At 38.2% G+C, this 22,259-nt stretch overlaps 3 protein-coding genes across 3 annotated transcripts in view; 1 reads left to right on the top strand and 2 right to left on the bottom strand.

Moving 5' to 3' along the window:
* LOC114239623 (uncharacterized) overlaps positions 1–22,259 on the bottom strand; it is a 78,693-nt gene that overhangs the window by 21,416 nt on the left and 35,018 nt on the right. The window lies entirely within an intron of this gene.
* On the top strand, positions 211–4,688 carry LOC114239585 (uncharacterized). The gene is made up of 3 exons (XM_028169864.2): positions 211–432; positions 3,139–3,528; positions 4,080–4,688. The coding sequence occupies exons 1-3, from the start codon at positions 270–272 to the stop codon at positions 4,565–4,567; spliced, it is 1,041 nt and encodes a 346-aa protein (XP_028025665.1). The 5' UTR covers positions 211–269; the 3' UTR covers positions 4,568–4,688.
* On the bottom strand, positions 6,836–8,904 carry LOC149499468 (uncharacterized). Its single transcript, XM_089739748.1, has 2 exons — positions 6,916–8,904; positions 6,836–6,868 (listed from the first exon to the last, which is right to left on the bottom strand). Exons 1-2 carry the CDS (start codon positions 8,902–8,904, stop codon positions 6,836–6,838), a joined length of 2,022 nt encoding a protein of 673 aa, XP_089595874.1.

Raw genomic sequence — 22,259 nt, forward strand, 5'->3', positions numbered from 1 at the left:
ATTTCTCGGCGAGTATCATCTTCGTTTTAACAAGGTTTAAATCATAATTAAAGGGTTTTCATTTCAAATTTCAAAGTAGCGCTCTCAGACAAAAAAATGATGTAGGCAATAAGAACTAATAGTGAATTGAACGTCACATCTGCGCGATAACGACCACACCCAGCGGTAGCGAGAGCGAGTGCCGCAGCGGACGCACGCGCGGGGCGGGGGCGACTTACCTCGTCAGTCCCGCGCCATTCGTCGCTGACAGCACCCGCTACCCGCTCACAATGAAAACTAAACCCAAAGGCGCCCGTGCCAAAAACATGGATAAGCTCATTGAAGCCGTCCAAGCTAGGGAGTGCCTTTGGGATAAGAGTTACAGAGGCCACAGGAACCGATTCAAGCTGGAACGCTACTGGAATGAGGTGGCGGCTGAGGTGGGCACGTCAAGTGAGTAGCGATTTTACTTAACCGCTTGCTCTCGCTCGGCTCAATGAAGTTCAACAGCCTTGGGTCGGAGCGCGCGCTGTTTGTAATTTTTAAATTTATATCCAACCACGGATAGACATACTATAATTTATACATACATACATACATATATATATACATACATAATTTAAATATGCAACAAAAGTAAAAAATGCATTTATCTTAAACTAGTGGTCCCGCAGTAGTCGAAATTCGACTTTAATCAATTGAAATTTTATGTTTAAACATTATTATGGTTTTATTGTCAAATACTATTATACTTATATTAGCGACCCGCCCTCGCTTCGCTTCGGAAACTGTAATTTATTATTGATTTCTCCACTATTTAATGGATGTTATTATACACATAAACCTTCCTCTTCAATCACTCTATCTATTAAAAAAACCGCATCAAAATCCGTTGCGTAGTTTTAAAGATTTAAGCATACATAGGGACAGAGAAAGCGACTTTGTTTTATACTATGTAGTGATAATTTAATCACAGATTTCGCCAAAACTATACTATACATAAATAATAATAAAGACAAACAATATTCATCTATTCTCAATTTGACCACAGGCTTTAAACACTAACAAAAGTTTGACAATTGACAATAAACAAAGAGTATGTGTGTATGTGTGTGTGTGTGTGTGTGTGTCAAACACATGATAGTGTGTGTAATGTTTTCTTTATTGATTTAATGTATCTTTTATGCATTATTTAAAAAAATATTAGCATTGTGCACTTCTTCTCTATATTCTCTATAAGTGTGGGAAATTTCTTATTCCTCCGTCCGCGCAATTTTCGTAAAAAGGGATACAAAGTTTTTCCTTCACGTATTAATATATAGATGTCAGTTTACTAATGCAAGAATTTAAAATTAATTCGTAATTAAAACAAAAACTACATTTAATTTTGTGAACGCATTATAATTTTTTTTGTGTTAAAAACTGCTTGCGTTGTGACACAAAGTAAACGGTTTATTTATCACCACAATATAAATACGCACCCAAATGTTGCTTAGGAAATTTACTGGTGGTAGGACCTCTTGTGAGTCCGCGCGGGTAGGTACCACCGCCCTGCCTATTTCTGCCGTGAAGCAGTAATGCGGTTCGGTTTGAAGGGTTGGGCAGCCGTTGTAACTATACTGAGATCTTAGAACTTATATCTCAAGGTGGGTGGCGCATTTACGTTGTAGATGTCCATGGGCTCCAGTAACCACTTAACACCAGTTGGGCTGTGAGCTCGTACACCCACCTAAGCAATAAATAATTTAAAAAAATTATTAAATAATATAAAATAATAAAAAATATAAAAATAAAAAATATTAAATAATTAAAAAAAAAAAAATTAGAATCTGGAGGGTTAACTTAATACCGAGATATAGGAACGGTAATTCAATGCTGAGTACATAAATTACGGTCTTACGGATATTTTGTAACCTACCTATATTTACACTGTATTGTATTTTTCAATGCAGTTTCAAATGCTAAAGAAAGAGAGAAAACAAGCTCAAGTGTCTTTTGTCTCTTTTGTTATTTTTGTATTTCGTACTTTTTGATTATTTTTAAAGGAGATTGTTAACGAGACATTGTAAACGCTACTGTCTTTACCTACTGAATTTTTCGCCGGATTTTCACAGTGTGTCGCGATTGGGGTCCGGTGGTGGATTCAGCGAACCACTACTTTTTTATGTATTTTTATTTAGAACCACTGCTCTTGTTGAGGCTAGTGATAGCACACTCTTAGGTTGAGCTCGTGATCTCGCCTACGTGCTGTAGCGTGGCTAGCATAGCCGTTTAGGCTACCAGGGAATAGCTATTGTCTCGGTGTTGTATTGCTGTATGTTGTTACGTAATATTTTACTATTTAGGTAAAGGAAAAATGAGTGCACAATTAGAATACAATTGATTCTCCAAATGTACATTACATACAAATGTAAATTGCTTTCAATTGTTATCAGTTAACGACTAAACATCAACTGGTCATCTATTAAAACCCAAAAGGCCCATTTCTACAAACGTGTATTTCAACAATAATTGATTTCAACAAACTATTTGGATTACAAGTTTTAATTTGATTGGAGAGAGGATGCTCTCTCTTCCTTTCCTACAAAGAGACCATGCTGGTGTAAAAATTACATTGCGCTTTTCAATTGATCGCATATCTGGTTTAATTTGTAAATCATACACCAAAAAATTGAGTCTTTATTTACAATATTAATTATATTGTTTGTTTTATTAATTTTTCAATATACTGTGTTTTTTTTTATTGCTTATATGGGTGAACGAACTCACAGCCCACCTGGTGTAACTGGTAACTGGAGCCCATACACCTCTACAACGTAAATGCGCCACCCACCTTGAGTTCTAAGGTCTCAAGTATAGTTACAACGGCTGCCCCACCCTTCAAACCGAAACGTATTAGTGCTTCACAGCAGAAATAGTAAGAGTGGTGGTACCTACCCGCGAAAACTCTCAAGAGGTCCTACCACCAGTAAATATATTAATTATACCTAATATTTAATACCTATAAAGTATCAAAATGTTCTCGTACTTGTAGTACAATCAAACTATGCAACACATAGCTTTAATGCTAGTTGCTAATCTGGCGCTCGACGTGTTATCCGAAATTGAAAAACTGATCCGTGACAAATATTATCTATCGCATCATAACCCTAATTCCAGGTCTGAACTGTCGCAAGCGCTGGAAGAATCTCAAAGATCAATGCCGGAAAGAAATGAAGAAGGGACCCGGGGAATCGGAGTGGCCGCATTTTCAGAAACTGAAATTTATTCACCACCAATTCCTGGCTGAAGAGGAGGAGGGCGACGAAGATACCGCCGACGAGGTGTTCAATTCTCTTGACGAGTCCATGAAGAGACCGAAACTAGGATACACGATGAGAAAGAAATTACTGATGAATAAGAGAAGAACGATAGACGTGGACATGAACAAGCTGATTGAGTTGGTCCAAGCCAGAGAAATAATATGGAACAGGCAGTTAAAGGGACACCATAACTGGTATAAGCTGGACGAGTGCTGGAAGGAGGTTTCACAGCAGCTGGAAGTGACGCGTGAGTTCTTATTGTATGTCTATTAAATATTGAGAATCATTTAGAACCGATTAGGTATTTTTTGACGTGACAACGTCTTATAATTCGATGGAGCTGGCTGCACGCACGAAAAAACATGACTCATGGGGCGTTACCTCGCTCTGAGGCGTTCCATTTAAGGCTTGAAGTGCAAGCGAGAGCGCCCAACGAGGGACAAAGAGGCACAATCGGCCTCCGCGTTCGGCAGCGTTCGACCTCTGTCTCTCTCCTACTTGAGTGAGTGATGCATCCGCGTGGACAGCTGCTATACAATAATACATTTACATGTTTTCGTCAAGCATGAAGTTCAGTGAAACGTGAATGTGGTGTCAATTGTCCATATAAAATATCTATCAAACAAACAAATTAAAATTATCTTTTGAAAAATGAAACCACTCCATCAGTATTTTCTTATTACGTTGTCTCGTTCAACTATCATCAGTAAACCGACTTTACAGACAACCGATTTTTTTAATATAAAAAAGCATGATTTAAATGTATAATCCATATACGTTATTTGTTAAAAATTCCAGGTGATGAAGCTAGATTAAAGTGGAAATACCTTCGAGATCAGGCCAGGAAGGAAGTACGAAAACAAGACTCAGAGTGGGAATTCCTCCCGAAACTTCAATTCTTGACCAACCAGTTCAACGACTATGAAGGCAACGAGATCCCCGAAGATCATTTCAATGACTCCCATGATTATGAGCCCGATCCAGGGACCAGTTACTATAACATTGAACCACCACCGGAGACAGCTCCTGATGTGAGCGTCAAGGAAGATGATTTTGATGAATTCGACACGAAGCCTGTAATAATGGAGGCTGATTTCTACGATGATGACGATGAAGCTCAGAAAAGCACAACAGGAGGAGAGCCGCGCGAACCAGCCAAAGATGAGGATATAGGATTTTTCAATAGCTTATTACCGCACGTCAAAAAACTAGGACCAGCAAAAAAGTTAATGCTGAGAATGAAGATTCAGGAACTAGTCTATAATACTGTTTACAATGAACCATAAGCTTTTATGGATGATTTAGAAGAATTGAAATTTGATCCATCAGTTATGATTGTAATTTGTTTAGGTCGAGAGCGTTTCGGTGGAAATGTCGAGACAATAAACTTTTGGCTGACTTTGGAAATCTTGTTTTTATTATAAGTAGAATATTCGTTGTACCACTTTTAATACTTTTTTAACTAAACCTGTACTTTATACACAAGAATTAGAAACTTCAGCAGATCACTTTCACTAAAATTACTAAAGAAGCTTCAATACGACAGACATAATATTTCTATATTCTTGATATGTTGTTAATATTATTCATGACATTTGTACATCAGTAAGTTCCTTTAGGAGATTTAATTTGATATCCTTTGAACAATTAAGATGACTTGGTTCTGTTTTGTATACGCGTATTCTAAATTGCGCCTTAAGTGGTTGAGCTTAAGGTCAGTTTTTTTTAAATAAAAAAAATCGTTATTTTCATACAACACTGTTCATCCAATAACCGAAATTCGTCCATAATCACTGACACGACAAGGTATATTTTATGTATTATACATTCATTCAACCGGCAGGCAGCAGCTTGGCTCTGCCCCTGGCATTGCTGACGTCCATGAGCGACGGTAACCACTTATCATGAGGTGGGCTGTATGCTCGTCTGCCTGCTCGTGCAATAAAAAAAAGAAATTACTGATATTTCCAAAAAAAACCTGTCAATTTCCTAAAAATTAAACATAAAACCGTTATTCATTGATAACAATTTTAGAATAAAGAGTCTACAGATACCTACCATGTATTTTTTTAATTTAAACTCAACAAATCCACGCTCAAGTAAATTGATGTCTATAAACTTTCATTCGACTTAATGATAAGTTTAAAATGGGTTGTGGCCACCGTTCGCCTTTTCTGTATTAGAAATTTCTAGCGGTTTCGAGAAATTGCTTCACAGTTATGGTTCCAGCTACTAAAAAAACTATTAAGGTATTTTTACTTGGTTGTTTCTGAATTATTTGGTGTTCAATCGGTCAACCACTTTCACATCAGCGCCTTCTGAGCACTGGATCCACCACTAAGCGATGTCTATGCGACCAGTTAGCGGCACCCAAATACTAAATGAAAGTACATCTATATTAATATATAGGTACTAGCAGACCCGGCCACACGTTGCTGTGGCTAAGGTTTTTGTTTCTAAATAAAACGCGGCCGGCTATGCTAATACCAAAAATTGCCAAAGTAACAACAGTTGCATTTCACTGTATTGCGTTTACTACGAAATAAGTTTCACTTATACTTTATCCTCAGCAACACGTGGTGTTTATGCCATTAAATTGTAGCTTATGTGAAACGTTGGTATTTTTAACACAGCGCCATCTATGAGATATTAATGTCAGACAGTATTACAATTATCTGTAAAAACTGATTTAAGGCGCCATCTGTTTTAGACTTATGAAACTTACAATTAATAACAAAAATCAACATAAGAAATCATTTTATTGTTAATTAATAAATATTGCGACTGATTAGGATATGGCCTAGGTCTGACGACTTACCGTGAATCGTCCCGCAACCACGTCCGAAGGTCCTGGTCGAGGATGAGTATTGCCGACAGAATCAGTTCATCTATCCTTCACATGTAGTCATAGGTCACTGTCACTATTTTCCAGTTTTTTATATGAAAGGGGGAACTTTACACACTAATTAAATATTATGCGCGTGCCGATGCGGCTACAGCGGCTTCGGGTGACAAACTCTGTTTTTGTTGTTTTTCCGCACTAACTGGTAGGCAGGTGGTGGCGCTAGTGTCGCGCCGAAGAACCATTTCCCACGGAAATGGTGCATTCCGACACACGCAATATGTCGCAGACCCAGTACAAGAAAAAAATAAGAAATGAATAATACATATAAACCCAAATTGTGTCGCGTTGCGTACTCAAAGAATAAAAAAAAGAAAAGTAATTATTCACAATAAAAAAAAGTAATAATAATATAAATATGTATTTTAGAACAAACTGTTACGGGACGGAACATGCCGCTCACCTTAAAAGCACGTAGTTGCTTTTAACATTCAAAAGTTAAAACTAATATCGAAAGAACGTAAAGCTTAAAAAACTTACTCGAAACTAATAAATTCTAAAAACTAATAATTAATGATTTGAACTACTCCAAGGGAAGAGGACATATTTTAACCACGGGTCGTTTTTTAAGTAAAATTTATTGTTGAAAAATCGAAAGATTAGTGCGGTGACACGAACAACTTTTCCGAGCGACGAAAATCGCGTAATAACATTAACATCCTGTATAGGCGGCGCCGTTGACGCGCTGGAACACACCGATACGTTGCGTTTTTCTTCGCACGTGTCTCTTACGGGATTTTGAATCGGCCAGGAGTTCTGACCCAGATGTAGCCACGAGGGTCCATGGTACCATAAGTCATGCTGTACGAGCGCGGCGGGCAAAAGGCCACGAGATGCAGCGTCGGCGGGATTGTCGGCCGACGGGACGTGGCGCCAGCGGTCCGCGGGTACGCGGCGTAAAATCTCACTGACACGGTTCGAAATGAAGGTTTTCCATTCGTGCGGAGATGAGTGTAGCCATGCTAGCACGATGGATGCGTCGGACCAAGCGTAGACCTGGTCGAAGCGAATACGACCACTGTAAGTGAGCATTACCTTTTCAATTAATTTAGATAAGAGGACTGCCGCCATTAGTTCGAGGCGAGGAATAGTGAGACGCACACTCAACGGTGCGACGCGAGTTTTGGCTACAATCAGGTGAGTTTGAATGAAATCTTCTTGATCTGTGTAACGAATATATACACATGCTCCGAAACCCTTCTCGGAAGCGTCAGCAAAACCGTGAATTTGTATCGGTTCGGAATTGTTATTGTTAAATATATAACGCGGAAATGAGATTTGTGAGATGAGTGGAAGCTCGTCAACGAAAGAAGACCACGAATTTACTATGTCAACAGGCGGCGTCTCATCCCAATCGACTTTGGCTATCCATAAGAGTTGAATCAAATGTTTGGCAAACAATGTGACCGGTGATAATAGCCCGAGGGGGTCGTATATTTTTGCTATTTCTGACAGAATGACACGCTTTGTACACTTAAGCGATGAAACTTTGACTTTAAAATTGAATGAATCCATCTCCATTTCAGCGAAGAGAACGTTCTCCGGCCGCTCACCATGAGACTCTGATGGCAGCACCGCAGCGAGTAACGCTGGCGAGTTGCTGTGCCATTTTCGCAATTCAAACCCAGCCGCCCCACAAATACCTATAAGCTCTTGTTGTAGAGCGAGTGCGCTGACTTCAGAGTCCTCGCCAGATACGACGTCGTCGACGAAAACATCGTTAAGTAAAACGGGCGACGCGAGTTTGAACCGCTCGGTCTCATCTTGAGCGAGTTGTTTTATTGTACGCAGAGCGAGGTAAGGTGACGATTTCACACCGAATGTGACTGTACGCAAACGGTAGTCACGAATAGTTTGCTCTGGTGATGTGCGCCACACAATACGCTGAAAATCTTTGTCACTTTCACGAACAAGTATATTACGATACATTTGTTTTATGTCGGCAGTAAGCGCGATTGAATGGACACGAAATTTAAGTAGGACGTCCACTATGTCCAGGTGAAGCTTAGGACCCGTTAGTAAAACGTCATTGAGCGAATACCCACTAGTTGAGAGACAACCGGCGTCGTACACCACACGTGTAGGCGTCGACTCACTCGATTCTTTGACCACGCAGTGGTGCGGAATGTAATAACTTTTACTAACTGAAGGTTGATCATCGACGAGCTCCATGTGGTTGAGGTCTACATATTCCTGGAGACAAGCGTGGTAATCAGCCTTCAACTTGAGGTTGCGTTCTAACCGATATTCTAGTTTATGAAACCGAGCTAGCGCAATAGACGGCGACTCGCCGAGAGGCGGTGCGTCGGGCTTAAACGGGAGGGCGACAACGTATCGCCCGTCCGCATTACGAGTGTGCGTCTTTTGAAAAAAGGATTCGCACAACTCCTCATCTGGAGTGTAACTCTGTTTCTCTGGTATTGATTCCAGCTCCCAAAATCTCTGAAGGTTGTCGTTGTCAAACGAGCTAAAACACACTTGAAATGAAGTTGGAACAGACGAATCTAAGTCTAATTTGCCTAAAAGTAAATAACCGAACACACTATTCATAGCGATGGGCGTGCCCGGCGGGCCTACGACAGTGTTGCCTAGTAACACGTGGGATAGTATATCCGCTCCTAGTAACATTTCAACAGGCTGGGGCGTATGAAAGTCCGGATCAGCTAACTTCAGATTTTTCAAATGTGACCACCCGGTATACGGTAAAGGTACACTTGGCATTTTTGGAATTAATTCGGGCAAAATTAACGCATTTACCGGAATGACAGGTTGTTGTTGACCTTTAGGCGCAATGGAACACGAAACTAAACCTTTTGGATGCACGGGTCCGGTGTCACCAATACCGAACACCGGCACGTTGCTATGCCGGCGCGCTAGACCTAAGCGCTGCACACAAGCTTCGGTAATAAATGATGCCTGGCTCCCCGTGTCTACCATGCATCTAACAGTGGAAATCGTCATATTATTACCTATGACAATATCCACTAGTGCTGTCGATAACAACACTGTTCCAGTGCGAGCGAGAGGTAAGTTAGATGCGCAATTTCCGTGTACCGCGATCGGAGTCGGCTTCTCCTGCATAGGAGTGAGCGGAACAACAATAGGTTGCTTGGTTTCGCTTGCAACCGCTAGCGCTTGAGCCGGTTGATTCGTAAAATGTAATAAACTATGATGTCGTTTATGACACGTTCTACACACAAAATTAGAAATGCAATTTTTTACGTCGTGACCGACATTCAAACAATTATAACAAACACTTTTGTTTTGTACAAGGGAATACCTATCCTGCGGGGAAAGATTTAAAAACTCTGCACATTTTGTCAAAATGTGTGAACCGTTACACTTCAAGCAAGTTCGAACCTTATTACCATCGACCGTAGGTCGAGTTTGGTCTGATGACACATTGGCGGCAAACGATCGCTTTACCGGCGCAAAAATGTTCGGACTTACATTGTAGCTACGCGGCTGTAATGGCAGCGGATTATCTACCCGCGATATCTGTTTGTTAGCGTGCTGTGCGGAGGTACTTGAGGAGCTAGGAGATACCATTTCTTCCGCGGCGATTTCATGTTGTAAATATGAAACCAATGTGTCTACTTCTGGAATATCGGATGGCTTGGCCAATGAACGTTCGAATCCCTTTCTCATACTACTCGGAATTTTACGTAGTAAAATTTGTAGGAGAACGAAACTCCACTCATGAGTCGGAAAGTCCATGACCTCTAACGCCTTCATGTTTTCCTGATAGACATTTAACAATTTTCGTACACTATACGGAGATCTATCTGAACACGATTCTATGTCTAAAATTCGATCTAGATGTTTCGACGCAATTACCCTTTTATTTTCGTAGCGGGTTAACAATATTTCTAACGCGATCGGGTAGTTATCTTCCGTGATAGGTATGGATTTGATCAGGTTATACGGTTCGCTTTTAACTGCAAGTAGAAGATATCTAAGTTTCTCTGCTTTAGAGTAGGCATTGTTGCTATGCACTAACGATTTGAATAAATCATAAAATGATGGCCAATCCGTAGGATCGCCTTTGAATTCAGGTAAAGGTAAAGTAGGTAAATTTCTTTTATCGTTACTTGACCGATTGAAACGGCGCTGACGCTCATCCATCGACTTTAACGAGTTTAAGTGACCGACAATTTCGTAGTATAAGTCATTAAAATCATTACGAATCTTTATGTTATCATCTTTGCTAAATGATTTGGATCTGATGAGAAACTTTTCAATTTTAGTCTGAACCTTTGTAAACTTTCTTTGGTGAGCCGCTAGGTCTATAGTACGCGAGCGAAATTGTTGTTCGTTCGTCTTCGCGAGTAGAATGATACGTTTGAGTTCATCAAGAATTAAATCCCTTTCGAAAATATCTTGTTCACACGGCGATAATTCTTCACCTTCCGACATTTTGCGAAACAAAAGATGGCGGGGGACGCTAAGAATCGAACGCGTGATTTTACAATTTGAAAATGAGTACGTAAATACTGCTAAATAACACGACACAAACTGGAAAATATGTATCCGGCTCGAATGGACCAAATTTATGATTAGGATATGGCCTAGGTCTGACGACTTACCGTGAATCGTCCCGCAACCACGTCCGAAGGTCCTGGTCGAGGATGAGTATTGCCGACAGAATCAGTTCATCTATCCTTCACATGTAGTCATAGGTCACTGTCACTATTTTCCAGTTTTTTATATGAAAGGGGGAACTTTACACACTAATTAAATATTATGCGCGTGCCGATGCGGCTACAGCGGCTTCGGGTGACAAACTCTGTTTTTGTTGTTTTTCCGCACTAACTGGTAGGCAGGTGGTGGCGCTAGTGTCGCGCCGAAGAACCATTTCCCACGGAAATGGTGCATTCCGACACACGCAATATGTCGCAGACCCAGTACAAGAAAAAAATAAGAAATGAATAATACATATAAACCCAAATTGTGTCGCGTTGCGTACTCAAAGAATAAAAAAAAGAAAAGTAATTATTCACAATAAAAAAAAGTAATAATAATATAAATATGTATTTTAGAACAAACTGTTACGGGACGGAACAGCGACCATTAATCGAAATAAAAACCATCCTATCTTTCAAGTTGGATCAAACTGCACATGGTGTGCGAATTTTATTATAATCGTTTAAGTGGTTTAGGAGTCCATTGAGGACAAACATTGTGACACGAGATTTATATATATTAATAAGATAAATCTACAGTAGTTTTTATGGATGTTCTGTTATAACTACTGAACCATGCATCCGATTGACTTGAAACTTGGTATCCATGTAGAAAATACATGTACTTAATGGATAGGGTAATATATATATATATGAGTGTTGCACTCCCTACATTAGTTCCGGGGGCGTTAATGAGAATCTTCACTGGGGCCCAGCGAAGCGAACGGGTACAACTAGTATGTACATATATCCTGATGACGACTCATCTACGTAACAACTATTTGTCGAAAGTATTAAAAATATGTAACCTCTATATGATTTATAACATCAATCTTAAAAGAGATTATGATAAGTTATACAGGTGACATAGATGGTATTTTGAATTTTGAAACATGATAAGAAGAAACATTAGAAATATTGAAACATTTTGAATATTTTAAGATACGAAACATAACAACTGGTGAAGCAATAGCTTCAAATGTTGTTTCTCTTTATAGAGCAACTCAGATTGTGCTATAGTTTTACTGGGCTAAACTTTATTTTAATGTGAATAAAATAATATAATACATTATAAAACAACATTTAAAGCTATTGCTTCACCAGTTCTTACGTTTCATATCTTACAAATATCCAAAATGCTTCAATATTTCATTCAGAGCTAATGATTAGTGGAGGTGAAGTAGGTTGGGAATTATGTTTACAAACTTATACCTTTAAACGAGCAATTCTTGTATATTAATATATATGTATATGATCTGAATCTCGGAAACGGCTCCAACGATTTTCATAAAATTTGGTATACAGGGGATTTCGGGGGCGATAAATCGATCTAGCTACGATTTATTTTCAGAAAATGTTGTTTTATTCGTGTTTTCAATAATAAACTCCTCCCGACATCTATTGGCGAATAATAATACTATTTTTCTTAATTGAGGGCAACTAACCGCTTTAAAGACACAACAAGATGGCGTTATCAAAAAAAAACCGGTCATCGTCTAGTATTTGATTAATTAAGACAACTTCAGTTTTGGGACGCGAATGATTAGTTGCCCGTTAAAGTTATATCTTCTAGCAGATTCGTAGTTACATATATAGGACATATTTTACGTGATTTAAGTAGCCGAACGTGACCTAGTTACTGTTTTGAGTGCTGCACACCACACGACGTCTTGTTATTGAGAGTTTCTGTTTGTTTACAAAACTTGGTATGTCAGGACTTGTGATGTTATTGTGGTACGTACGCCATGAGTTGCTTCGTACTGTTTATTCGATTTACACAATTTTAATGTTGAATGATGTCGAACTGAAATGCGTCATTGCTTCGTATTGAATATACGAGTTGTAGATTTGTAGTTGTTTTTTTTTTTCTACCTAAGCTGAGAGCCTTGAGAGGCTATATCAGCGTAACCTTAACTAATAGGTGAGCTCACGGGGCTCAAACCTGACGACGTTGCTAACACGAACCCTAGCAAGAGCCGTGCTTTGCAGAATCTACCACCGGATCGGAAACGCAACCCACTCAGATGTTCCGGCGAGAAACTCAGTGGGCTGTGTCTGAGGGTTAATTTACTCGTCGAGCCCTTCGTCGCAAGCGACGGGTTCGACGAGAACGATGATTGGAGTAGTTGGAAATTACCGATTTTTTACGCAGTCATGCTTAACCGCAAAGGCGGTTACTTAAAGAAGTAGGGTAGCAGTAGCTAACAAAGAACAGAAGATATTTGACAGATCCCTGAATAGCGCAAACAACGTCTTGGAGCAGTCCGTGTACCGAACAATTTCGGAATTTCTTTTCCCCCAAAAATAGTATTATTAACAAGACGAAGCGGACTCTAAACTCATCTATCTAGTCCAGAAATTACAATCCTCCGTGCGTCGTATTCCTCAGTTCTGAGGGTCGTGACCTTTACTGAGCAATTTTGTTAGGACTATGTTCCTCCATTCACTCCTGTCCTCCGCGCAGTGGATAGTGACATTGATGCTGGAGTCCAAAGTCGTCTTAATCTGATTGGATCAGCGCATGGGACCCCTAGGCCTCTTTTCTTCCACTTTGCCGGTGATGAGAAGTCTTTCGAGATTGTCACTCTTTTTCCTCGCAACGTGACCGAAAAACTCTAAAATCCTACGTAGGCAAATGGTGGGGAGTCTTAAGGAGACGCCTAGTTCTTCCAGGATTGATGCGTTTGTCCAATGTGCCGTCCAGGGAAAAAAATTACAACAAGCTACTTCATTGATTTCAACAATAGTCCACAAACGTAAACGCAGCGGTTTGGGTGTGATCTTAGACATGTTGATTCATGAACTCGTTTATCATTATTTAGAGCAAAATAAAATTGATGCGCGTGCAGCTTGGGGCACGTGAAGGAAGTGAAACTTCTTTTGCACTGTGTAGTATAGTGGTTTTCTTCATTTTTCATCCTTAAATCTAATTTCTCTTGTAATAGGGAATACTGTGTATAAGGTAAACGACCTCTTCGCCATTAGATATATTTTAAATTATATACAGAAAAATAAGTATATATTTTTTTAAATCCTTCATAAAAAATAAAATAAAAGATAGTTAATACATTACTGCCATCTACAGGGGCAATGAGAAACTAATAACAAGCCATCTAGTGGCCGACGCCCGTAAACAGAATGTGTAAAAGAGAAACGACATAGCTTGCTTTCTCCGTCACTCCAAGGTCGAGTGGTTCACGAGACGCTCTGTCTGTTTTCTCACTCTCGCTCGTCCTAAATTGTATCTTTTCTCTCTAGCCGTAACGAATTTGTCGCCAGTTAAATTTTACTTTAAACGCGTCTAATTAAAAAAAATTCTTTTTCGAAGGACCTTTACTATACACAAATCTATTAGAATAAAGCGCGTTCTTCGCTTGGTAAACGAAGATGGTCAAGGAGAAACAAATGTTTTCGGCATGCTAGCTTATTTAATACAAATCTATGTTTGTAATGTGAATACGTTGGTTGAGAGTGACAGGTGATGTAAAACGGAGTGATGTTCTATTAGTTCGCGAGATACGTTTAATGTGTTGTTAGGTATCTTAGCGATAGATTTAAGAGTCATAGAACGTTTCCATTGACTAACGATACATACACTTATGGGTTCGAATAGAATTCTGCGGTCGAGTGTGTAATTTACTTTACGCCATCTCTAGTATATTCATTGCACTGTGCCGAAAAGTTCTCTTGTTCTCGCAACCACTATAAAAAGAGTCGAGTTTTGTCTGAATTCATTTCTCAGTGGGTCGCGTTTCCAATCCGGTGGTAGATTCTGCGAAGCACGGCTCTTGCTAGGATTCGTGTTAGCAACATCGTCAGGTTTGAGCACCGTGAACTCACCTACTAGTTAAGGTTACGCTGATATGGTCTCTCTAGACCATCAGCTTAGCTAGGATAAAAAAAAACTGAATTCAATTTCTTTTTACTTTGTAATGAAAATACAGAAATTAAAATGTGACATTTTGTTTTTTTGTTTTATATTTGAATAATCTGAATTGTATTGTAATATTTATAATAATGTAACTGTAGAACCACTAAACTAGTAAACTGTAACCAAAAACTTATTAATTAAAACAAACTCTAAAATATGAAATAGTTCCTCTCTAGGGAGATATAAACCAAGGAGGGTTGACAGGCATCAAGCCGGTCATAAAATGCTACCCTACGCAGCACGATAAGAAAGAGGATATGTTGTGCCCACCCTTATAATGTGGGATAAGGGCCAAAAAAAGGTCTGATTTCAATTCCTGTTCGAAGTCTATACTTTTGTCAGAGATATCGGGCATTGGGACACTTGATAACCTTTTTTTTTGGTTCGAATCGTTATCACGTTGTATTTTATTTTCTACTAGCGACCCGCCCTCGTTTCGCTTCGGCAACCGCAGTTTATTAATGATCTTATTGAATTTTCTTATACACAAACGTGGCAGTAACAAACAATAAAAAAAGAACGTAACCAAACAAAAAATCTAATCTTTCCTCTTCATGGTTCACTATTTTAGCGATAATTACTTCACATAATAGATAGATCTTCGATTCTGTCGCAGACTTTTTTGTAGGATTATGTAAAATAAATATTTCCATTTTATATTATATAGCTGAGTCCCGCGATGTTACCCGCCGTTATTGTCGTACCGCGGGTGAAGTCGTGGCGCAAAACTGGTTAAAAAAAAGTACTCTACTACTAGCCTAAGTTACTTCTTATATTATATCAGCTACCTATCAGTGAAAGTCTCGTCAAAATCGGTCCAGCTGTTCCAAAGATTAGCTGGAACAAACAGACAGACAGACATACAAAAAATTGTAAAAAATGTTCTTTTGGTGTATGTAAATGTACCGTATATATTATTATATTCATATACATGTAGTAAAAAGCGGTTATTTCATTATTACAAACAGACACTCCAATTTTATGTATATGTATAGAATACATATTCTCGTCCGAAACAAAAAAGTCGTCCGCATATAAACAATGGGAACGGTAAACGTTTCACGTGCGAACACGTAAAACGGTAACCGTTGTCTTAACGGGCCCGTTAATCGGCCTGTTTCCGCGCGTGTGGGAGTACCAGAACGGATTAATGAATTTCGATGAAACTTTACGATTTGCTGTGATCCTTGGAATGATACGATGTCGATGTTTCTAGAAACACAACAATGATTTGCCTTCGTTATACAGGCCAGGGTTGCGTCTACAATTTTGAGCCCCTTAATATCTTCTATCTATATATTAATACGTAAAGCAAAAACTTTGTATCCCTTTTTACGAAAACTGCGCGGACGAAGAAGTATATGTCAGCGTTAAGCCAGGATTTACACACATAAGTTCTTTTACAATGAAAATACAATACAATTCTATAAAACTTTAACATTACTTGTTTACAACAAAAAGCCACGCCTGAGTTATTCAGTGGTTTTTACACAATTAGCCATTTTGTGTTGGTTATAGCAACTACAACTTCTTTTATACAAACAAATGTAATTACTGCGAAACAATTCACAAAACATAGCTTAATATTCAAAATACATATTTTAGTGATTTTACATGACTCACATTTAATTTATTTTACATGAATTACTTTTAAGTAATATTAACTAACATTGTTATTATCCAGCCTAATAATAGATGGCGCCAACAACATCATTGCATAACAATTACAATACTTAATTAAATTATTAGTACTGTTAATTATAATATAAATTATTATTAATATTTATGCTTTATTCATATTTAATCATTTATACAGTCATTTGTGTTTTTAAACAATAATATAAACATTAAACATATTCTGAACATTTTCACATCAAAACAGTGTCTGCTAATTATTAAATATAGTAGAATAACAGTTTTGTTGCTAATAATAAATAAATATTAACATAGAATAAACTAAACTATATATTATTATGTTAATTATTGCCAACAGTGGCGTTTGCGCCCATACGGCCATACTGATTCCAGCGCGTCCCTTGCGCTGTTTTAGCATTTCACATAGCATTAAACAAGGCATATCCCCTACTGGGATCTACCCAATACACAAGGCACCATTCACCCTTACGAGATCTAGCTAACACACAAGAGGATCACCCAACGGGATTTACCCAACACACAAAGCATCACTCATACAGGTCTAGTTAACTCGCAAGCCATCACCCTTACAGGATCTAGCCAACTTACCAGGCATCACCCTTACGGGATCTAGCCAACACACTCGGCATCACCCATTCGGGATCTAGCCAACTCACAAGGCATCACCCACTTGGGATCTAGCCAACCCACAAGGCATCACCCTCTCGGGATCTAGCCAATCCACAAGGCATCACCCATTCGGGATCTAGCCAACTCATAAGGCATCACCCACTCGGGATCTAGCCAACCCACAAGGCATCACCCACTAGGGATCTAGCCAAGCCACAAGGCATCACCCATTCGGGAACTAGCCAACTCATAAGGCATCACCCATACGGGATCTAGCCAACTCACAAGGCATCACCCATACGAGATCTAGCCAACTCATAAGGCATCACCCATACGGGATCTAGCCAACTCATAAGGCATCACCCATACGGGATCTTGCCAACTCATAAGGCATCACCCATTCGGGATCTAGCCAATTCATAAGGCATCACCCATACGGGATCTAGCCAACAAGACCAGGATTAAGGATGCGCATGGTGGCCGGCCAGCGTTTTAGGAAGGATAATTGGATAGGAAAATAAAAGTAGACACTTTAACAAATTATAAATCATTTTACAGCAGAACAAATCTCTCTGCCCATACGGTCAATTTTTCAGTTATCAGCATCCTCTGACATTAAGAGGATAGATTTACCTGTATCAAACCTTTACCATTACCAAACCTTTACCTTTACCTTTATCAAAACACATTGGATGGCAGAGACCGCTCGTCCATCCATTTCTCACCAGCTGATTCAACTTCCCCTAATTCATCATTCAGCGGACCATTTCCAATTGGCTTTATTTTAATGGCAGGTAGGGAACATCATCCTCCTAATGCCTCTGCATTTTTGTTTTATTTTTGTGCTGTAGCTTTTAATCAACTGTGATTCTTAAAGCTGCCTGTTAGAGCTTATTAAATTATATTTTACAAACATGTGACATTTATAATAACCCATCAATAGTTCAGCATGCCTGTTGACCATGCTCGCTCTCTTTGCAATAATGTGGTACTGAATTTCATACTGTTCACAAGTTTTTAAAACTCCTGAATTATCTTTTATCTTGGTGAATTTTTTAAAAGTGACAGGGTTCCAAAAATGTAACTAAGATTTTGAAATCAGAAATCAATACAGAGATCTGTGCAATCCTTTTTCTTGACTAATAATAAAGTGGCATCCCCACTAGAAACCTAGGGTGCAGAGAGTTAATCACCCACTCATCCAAAAATAAATAATTATGAAAGGAAAAGTAATAATATGGAGCTGCTGAACAGGGATGAGCTGTCTCTTATTATGGCATTTTATTACAAGTTTATGTTTATTTTTATTGTAATATGCTTGACCTCCTCGCAATAAACAGGAGACATACAGTAAGTACAGCGTTGTACTGTCCTATCCAAATTAATTATTTCAAATCCAACTTTTATCTGCCTGATTACCATCTATGAGAACTGATTTGCCAAAGTTACATGATGATTGAATAATGACTCCAAACTTTAGCATTCACTAGATAGAAACTTATAAAAATAGATAAGTTCTCTTCAAAGAGTGCAACACTGAGAACAGTTATTTTTAAAAGATTAAAACCTATTAGGATGTCAGCAAGACTGTCAGTATTACCATATGATTATGATTACCATATGAAATTCTATAACAGTTCTAGTATTTTTCTCCATTAAAAGTCACAATGCTTTGTTTTGAAATCAGTTGACCCCTTAAGCTCAAAAACTTTACATGAAGTTGTTTAGCTTACTAAACTAGATCTGCAATGATTTAAGTCTTATTTGTGGTGATACGTTTGTCATCTTGACGGCGGTAACAACTTTCCTCGAAATGACGCAAGTGACGCAGTAACCACATTTAAAACCTTAGTGTTACTAAAAGTGCCACGAAAACTGAAGGAATCATTATGTGATTGTGATAAAACTGAGTTATGTTTAGATTATTAACATTATATTTACAGTATATTTTCAATTTGACGCTTTCGGAACGTTTTTAGAATCGATATTATTTAGGAAGCGAAATACATACCACAGCGTATTTCTCAGTAACTTGGATCGAATAAATTTAAGATAAATACCTGAAATCAGTATTTTTACCATCTCAGCGTCAGTAGCTTTTCCAAAACATCCACGGTCTAGAACTCATTTTAAATATCCACAACTTTACTGAATGCATGGATCAGTTCGTCCCTCACTTGCTCCAATGCGGTTCAATACAAAGACCAGATATCGGCTTATGTCTTGCTTGCTCTTTTGAACTCGATGTTCATGCTATGAAACAATTAGCTTCATGATAGTTTCGTCCACATTTCCGCATCGGTCTTGATGTCACGCCCTCATCGGAGTTGAACGGCGGCAAATAAAAGTTATAATGCCACCACAAGGGTACAGCATTTGCAGCTATAATCACTTTTCGCCTTTTTAATACAGGTTGAGAGACCCATCACTTGTTCAACAGTGGGTTACTTCATTGGGAGGCTTACGATTAACTTTGGGGCTGTGATCCCACTTCTGATGTCAGCGTTAAGCCAGGATTTACACACATAAGTTCTTTTACAATGAAAATACAATACAATTCTATAAAACTTTAACATTACTTGTTTACAACAAAAAGCCACGCCTGAGTTATTCAGTGGTTTTTACACAATTAGCCATTTTGTGTTGGTTATAGCAACTACAACTTCTTTTATACAAACAAATGTAATTACTGCGAAACAATTCACAAAACATAGCTTAATATTCAAAATACATATTTTAGTGATTTTACATGACTCACATTTAATTTATTTTACATGAATTACTTTTAAGTAATATTAACTAACATTGTTATTATCCAGCCTAATAATAGATGGCGCCAACAACATCATTGCATAACAATTACAATACTTAATTAAATTATTAGTACTGTTAATTATAATATAAATTATTATTAATATTTATGCTTTATTCATATTTAATCATTTATACAGTCATTTGTGTTTTTAAACAATAATATAAACATTAAACATATTCTGAACATTTTCACATCAAAACAGTGTCTGCTAATTATTAAATATAGTAGAATAACAGTTTTGTTGCTAATAATAAATAAATATTAACATAGAATAAACTAAACTATATATTATTATGTTAATTATTGCCAACAGTGGCGTTTGCGCCCATATATACAATTTCTCACACTTATAGAGAATATGGAGAAGGAGTGCACAATGCTAATATTTTTTTCAAATAATACATAAAAAATACATTAAAACAATAAAGAAAACATTACACACACTACAATGTATTTGACACACGCACGCATACAATATGTTTATTGTCAAACTTTTCTTATTGGTTTTAGTCTGTGGTCTAATTGAGAATAGATTAAATATTGTTTGTCTTTGTTAATATTTTTCTAAAGTGTAGTCTTAGCGAAATTTTTGAAGAAGTAGAATAATAGTCTTTGACAATAGAATCTTAACAGTGTTTATACGAACTTATAATTTCAATTAATTATTGTCGAATTTCGACTACTGGGGTACCACTAGTACTTCATAAATTGGATAAAAATTGGACGCCTACGATGGGCAGGACATGTAGTTTGAATGGAGGAGGCCAGAATGCCAAGGCAACTACTCTATGGCAAACTAGAGGGCCGCAGAAGTCGTGGCTGACCCAAACTCCGATGGTTAGATGGCATAGAGCACGACCTCAAAGTTATCGGAGTCAAGAACTGAATGGAGAAAGTCCTGAACAGGGCAGTCTGGAGAGACATACTGGACCAGGCTAAGGCCTACCCTGGGCTGTAAGGCCTAAGATGATGATAATATACTTCAGCGTGCTCATTTATCTGGGATAAAGAGTATACCGATACATTATGATTGCGAGACTTTTACAGGAGATATCATTTTCAAGTCTCAATAAAATCGATTCCATGACGGAGGTCTACTTTTAATTGGAACGTATACTTCTCACCAGTAATATCCAAAATGATGGAGCTCAGATGGCAGTAACATGATGAAAATAGATTTGGAATGTTTTTAAATCGTAATAACATGTTTACTATTATTATTACTTGAATTAAAGAAGGAGAAGATGCATGTGACTGGGATGCATGTATGGAAATGGTAGTGCAAGGTAGAGGAAGAGGTCGACCGAAGAAAGCATGGATGGAGTGTCTGAATGACGACATGAGAGAGAGGAGTAAGTGTTGAGACGACGGCTGATAGAAGAGAACGAAAGAGAAAAATTAGCTGTGCCAACCCCATCTAGTGGAATAAGGTGAAAATAAAGAAGAGAAGAATTCAGAAGTCGTCGTAGCCTAAGATATAAGACGCCCGGTGCGTTCGTGTTGCGCGATGCACCTGTGTTCGAATCCCAAGCGGGTACCAATTTTTCTAATGGATTACGTACTCAACAACTTTCACGATTGACTTTGTTCACGATTGACTTCCACGGTGAAGGAATAACATCGTGTAATAAAAGTGAAACCCGCAAAATTATAATTTGCGTAATTACTGGTGGTAGGAGCTCTTATGAGTCCGCGCGGGTAGATACCACGGCTGCCGTGAAACAATAATGCGTTTCGGTTTGAAGGGTAGGGCAGCCGTTGTAACTATACTGAGATCTTAGAACTTATATCTCAAGGTGGGTGGCGCATTTACGTTGTAGGTGTCCATGGGCTCCAGTAACCACTTAACACCAGGTGGGCTGTGAGCTCATCCACACATCCAAGCAATAAAAAAAAAAGAAGAGAAGATTACATGAATTAGATTTATGCATTTGCATTTTCCCGAAACTAGTTTTATTGAAGTTATTTATTAAATAATTCACAAGCCACGAGCAAGCGTAGGCGTATAGTATTCGCTTCCATTTCGATCCAAGTTGTCTTAAACAATATATAGAACTTTTGGCGATTGACTGACAAAGAATTATTGGTAAAGACATGTTCTTAGTTTCATATTTTTTTTTTGTTTTAGTAAGTAAATAAATAAATAAATAATAAATAAATATTTACTAACGATCACGCCACGTTAACTAGTCCCGTGATAAGTTCGTAAAGAACTTGTGTTACAGGTACCAGATAACGGAAATAAATGTAAGATTTTTATTATACACATACATATATTTAATATACATCCATAACCCTGGAAAAGACATTTATATTTATCATACAAATATCTTTCCTTGGCGGGATTCGAACCCGCGACCCCCTTATGTAGTGACCATGTTAC

Source organism: Bombyx mandarina, chromosome A1 (genome assembly GCF_030267445.1).
Source record: "Bombyx mandarina strain Sakado chromosome A1, ASM3026744v2".
NCBI lineage: Eukaryota > Metazoa > Arthropoda > Insecta > Lepidoptera > Bombycidae > Bombyx > Bombyx mandarina.